This window comes from Etheostoma cragini, chromosome 19 (assembly GCF_013103735.1).
Source record: "Etheostoma cragini isolate CJK2018 chromosome 19, CSU_Ecrag_1.0, whole genome shotgun sequence".
Classification (NCBI taxonomy): domain Eukaryota; kingdom Metazoa; phylum Chordata; class Actinopteri; order Perciformes; family Percidae; genus Etheostoma; species Etheostoma cragini.
Genome location: NC_048425.1, coordinates 248,583 through 253,495, shown reverse-complemented (window position 1 = coordinate 253,495; position 4,913 = coordinate 248,583). Strand labels below are relative to the sequence as shown.

General features: G+C 47.5%; 2 protein-coding genes across 2 annotated transcripts in view; one reads left to right on the top strand and one right to left on the bottom strand.

Annotated features, from left to right (window-relative positions):
• LOC117962117 (sialoadhesin-like) overlaps nucleotides 1–4,913 on the bottom strand; it is a 194,299-nt gene that overhangs the window by 35,072 nt on the left and 154,314 nt on the right. The window lies entirely within an intron of this gene.
• LOC117962120 (Fc receptor-like protein 5) overlaps nucleotides 1–4,913 on the top strand; it is a 74,273-nt gene that overhangs the window by 54,263 nt on the left and 15,097 nt on the right. The window contains exon 7 of the mRNA XM_034901231.1: nucleotides 1,936–1,971. Within this exon, the coding sequence (XP_034757122.1) occupies nucleotides 1,936–1,971 (36 nt within the window). The remainder of the gene's footprint in view (nucleotides 1–1,935; nucleotides 1,972–4,913) is intronic.

The following is a 4,913-nucleotide window of genomic DNA, read 5'->3' as shown; positions in this document are numbered from 1 at the left end:
CCCCCCCCCCCCCAACAATCAGCACCATGGCTTCTTCTAAGCAGTTGTCTAGAAAACGGAAAATAGTTGACGCTCCCAAAGCAAGAGAAGGCTAGAAGAAGATAGCAAAGCGTTTTCAGATGCCGATATCCACTGTTTGTAATGTAATTAAGAAATGGCCGTCATTAGGAACAGTGGAAGTTAAAGATCTGGAAGACCAAGAACAATATCAGAACTGCTCACAGGATTGGGAGAAAAGCAAGTCCAAACCCACATTAGACTGCCCGATCCACCAGAAAGACCTGGAGACACTGGAGTTGGTCTACACCATTCCACTATAAAGAGATACTCGTACAAACATGGTCTTCATGGAAGAGTCATCAGAAGAAAACCTCTTCTACGTCCTCACCACAAAAATCAGCGTTTGAAGATTGCAGAAGTAGTGCACCCACCGGCTTGGCACTCTATCAGAACTGCACTTTACTGATTAAGTGAAGCTGGAGCCATCTCTCTAATGGGGGGCAGTCCTTTTTGGCTCTGGGATGTTTCACTGCAATATGAGGAGTTGGATGGAATAGAAAGTTATGGTTAGAGAGAGAGAGAGAGAGAGAGATATAGATAAGTAGATATATAGATAGATAGATGGATACTTTATTCATCCCAAAGGAAATTTTAGAATATTATAATGGATCATTTCCATTGGTGTTGTCGTGACAAGCTTCAGAGTTTGTCTCTGTGTTCATAGACAGATGAGGAGCAGCTGGTTCTGAACCCTCCAGGACCGGTCCAGGTCCAGCGGGTCTCCCCTTGTACCATGAACACCTCATGTTACATTAACCAGACATATTCTTATTTTTGCCGTACTAAAGCTCCGAAGCTGATTGGTTGTTGATGGCGTGCAGCTGCAGCTTCTTCCACCGTCCTTTGACCACATTTCCGTGGTTAGACAGAGACGCAGGTACAATATCACACCTCTGCCCCCTGCACCCAGCTCCCCTGCACCCTGCACCCTGCACCCCTGCATCCTGCACCCTGCACCCTGCACCCTGCACCCTGCTCCCCTGCACCCTGCACCCCTGAACCCTGCACCCTGCACCCTGCTCCCCTGCACCCTGCACCCTTCACCGTGCAACCTGCACCCTGCTCCCCCTGCTCCCCTGCACCCTGTTCCCCTGCTCCCCTGCACCCTGCTCCCTGCACCCTGTTCCCCTGCTCTCCTGCACCCTGCTCCCTGGACCCTGTTCCCCTGCTCCCTTGCACCCTGCTCCCTGCACCCTATTCCCCTGCTCCCTTGCACCCTGCTCCCCTGCACCCTGCTCCCTGCACCCTGTTCCCCTGCTCCCCTGCACCGTGTTCACTTCCTGTCAAACCACCGACATCCACAGGAAGATTTACAGCTTGTAATGTTGCTGCTGTTCAACACTGAATCTTCAGAAAAGGATCACATTGTATTAACTGTTTAATTTCCATTCTGGTGTCAGTCCGTTATTTTACGTCTTCATTTAATTTTTCTTCTCTGTTCTGAATCTGAATGTATCTGCTTTGGTTTGAGACTGCAGAGGAAACCACAACACTGCCAGTCACAGAGGAAGAGGGGGAGGGGGGAAGAAAGGGGGGGGGGTGCGGGCTTACTTAACTAGACTATGAAGAGATCAAAGAGTAGACATCATTTCCCGGTTGTGATGATGGAGGACTCGTCTCTACTGGGGCTGCTCGGTGAGTGCACTCTGTCTTCATCAGCTTAAAGAAAGACAAGATAAAAGAGAACTGAGACCGCTGTAGTTTGTGTGTTTGGCTACAAATAATGCTAAAACATTACATTATGAAACTCTTATTTTGAAAGGTACTGTAAATGCTTTTGCCGACCGTTTTTGACATGTTTTTTCTCATTTGTGCGTCTTTCACTTAATGTCTTCCATCCCAAACTGAAACTGAGCTGCCGTTAATTGTCTTCAGTTGTGATCTCACTGCTGATCAGCCCAACGAGCCCAGGTCAGTCCCCTCTGACAACACTCTATATTAAAGTACACCGGCTACACATACTCACACAGGGACGGGAGACGGGGGACGGGGGGGATGGGGGGGTATTGTATGACTACAATAGCTCGATAAAATGTCTGTTCTGAGCAGCACAACAAGCCCAGGTCAAGTCCACTCTGAAACTTTCAAATTAACAGAAAACAAAACAATGTCATCTGCAAAAGTTTGGGCACCCTGCAGAGTTAATACCTTGTACGCCCCCCCCCCCCACCCCCCTTCTCGCCAAGAGTCTTTAATTCCTGTTTGAGGTATCTTCGCCCATTCTTCCTTCCAGAAGTCTTCCAGTTCATTGAGGTTTCTGCTACTTTAAGGTCTAACCTTAGTTTTACATTCTATTGAGGTCAGCAGATTGTGAAGGCCATGGCAAAACCTGCAGTTTACGCCTCTTGATGTAATCCACTGTGGATTTTGAGGTGTGTTCAGGATCATTATCCATTTGTAGAAGCCATCCTCTCTTTAACTTCAGCTTTTTCACAGATGGCATACAGTTAGCGTCCAAACTTTGCACTTTATACTAAAGTACACAGAGGGGTGTTGTATGACTACATTAGCTCGATCAAATGTCTTCAGTGAGCAGAAGACATTTAGACATTAGTGTTTCTAGAGAGGAAGTCGTCTTTAGAGTGCGTCTAACTTGTGTACCGAAGAGGACTGGTGTCACACCAAAAAACTGTAAAACCTAAAATTGTAACTTTACACATATGTTTTTCAAATGTGGCCCTAATCCTCTTTGGTAGTCGAACCGTGGCCAAAGCAGTGACTCCAAAATTCCACAAGTTTTACAGTGCGGTGTTAGTACTTTTGCTTCAGTGAAGAATGTAGAAACCGTTGTGAACACCATCAGATTTGACTTTTAGTTGAAATAGTTAAGTAAAATGTAAATGTTCATCTTCTTATAAAGAGCTTTTCTAGTCTTAACAACTACTCAAAGAACAGGAACCATTCACACACCGTGGCCGAGGCAGTAAACACATTTACGCTCCGACGGGGGGGCAACTCGGGGTTCAGTGTCTTGCCAAAGGACACTTCATGGGAGTGTAGGGCCTGAGATCGAACCACCAACCTTCCGATTCCAATACCACTGCGCAACAGCTGCCCTAGTGATTCAATATATGATGGGAGTCTTCACAGGGAGATTTTGTATATATATATATATATATATATATATATATATATATATATATATATATATATATATATATATATATATATACACTGTATATGTATATAAATGAGACCCCTGGCATGTATCTTAGCACAGTAACACTTGCTGCCATTTTTAGGACCTTCAAAGAGTTTCTTTAGTTTAATTAGAAAATGTTAAATATCACCAATTCATTTTTAACCATCCGCCCCCCTCCCTCCAGTCTCTCTGACTGTGAGTCCCAGACGCACTCAGATGTCTAGAGGACAGTCTGTCTCTCTGAGCTGTGAGGAGGACGGCCGCCCTGCTGGATGGACTCTGAGGAGGAACACAACCAGAGAGAGAGCTGGAACCAGAGCTGAGTGTGGGGTTCACTGGGGGAGGACTGTCGGTTCCTCCTGTACCATCAGCTACATCCTCCCATGGGACAGTGGGGTGTACTGGTGTGAGTCCAGAGAGGGAGCAACCAGTACCAGCATCAGCATCACTGTCACTGGTAAGATCAGACTGTTTGTTTCCTCAACAAGACTTTTAACACCGACACAGTTGTTAAATGTCACATTACGCCCCCATTTTGTCCAAATTAATGCACCTGAACCCATTGAGGGCGTGCTGGTCTTAGAGGAACGTGCGTTCAGGTGCATTCTGGGCATGCTGGTCTTACATGGAGGTGTGTTCAGGTGCATTCTGGGCGTTCTGGTCTTACAGGGAGGTGGGTTCAGGTGCATTCTGGGCATGCTGGTCTTACAGGGAGGTGTGTTCAGGTGCATTCTGGGCGTTCTGGTCTTACAGGGAGGTGTGTTCAGGTGCATTCTGGGCGTTCTGGTCTTACAGGGAGGTGTGTTCAGGTGCATTCTGGGCGTTCTGGTCTTACAGGGAGGTGTGTTCAGGTGCATTCTGGGCGTGCTGGATAGTCACCTGACTCTGATTCTCTCTACAGGGAAACAAGAGACCTCAGACCCTCCTCCGAGCTCTCTGCCGCCCCCCGACACAACCTCAGCTCCACCCCCTGAACCTTCAGCTCTACCCCCTGAACCTTCAGCTCCACCCCCTGAACCTTCAGCTCCACCCCCTGAACCTTCAGCTCTACCACCTGAACCTTCAGCTTTACCCCCTGAACCTTCAGCTTTGCCCCCTGAAACCTCTGCAGCTCCACCCCCGGCCTCAGACCCCGTCCCCCTTGTGTTGAGACTAGTGGTCCACCTGGTGGTGTTCTGTCCGTACTGCATCTCCACCTTCATCATGGTGTCTCTCTATCGAGACAGGACCACAGGTAACTCTCATTCACTGACCTTACAATCAATCAATAACGTTTGACCACTTTGGTGTAAATTATTTATTATCCACATTTTCTTTCTAACCTTCTCTGACTGTAGGAAATGACCAGCCCGTCTCCGTGGTGACGACCCCGCCCCCCCAGGTCGAGGAGGGATTGGACGACGGCTATGATGTCACCACGGAGCATCACTTCTGAACTGATCTGAAAATGTATTTCTGTATCACTTCACAGCAACCAGCAGGTGTCTGAAGGGCTTCACATCCGAAACCAAGAGGAAAAACACACATCATCCAATGGAAAGAGAGAACGAAGACAACCGTCCAATCAGAAAAGGTTGCCTAGCAACAGGAGAAAGAAGTTAAGTTAGTCTCACCACTGCTACGTATGAAAAGCCAGACTCAACAGATATTCTTTGAGTTTGGACCTGAAAACAGCCACATCTGTAATAATGTGAATACCGGGGGGGGGGGG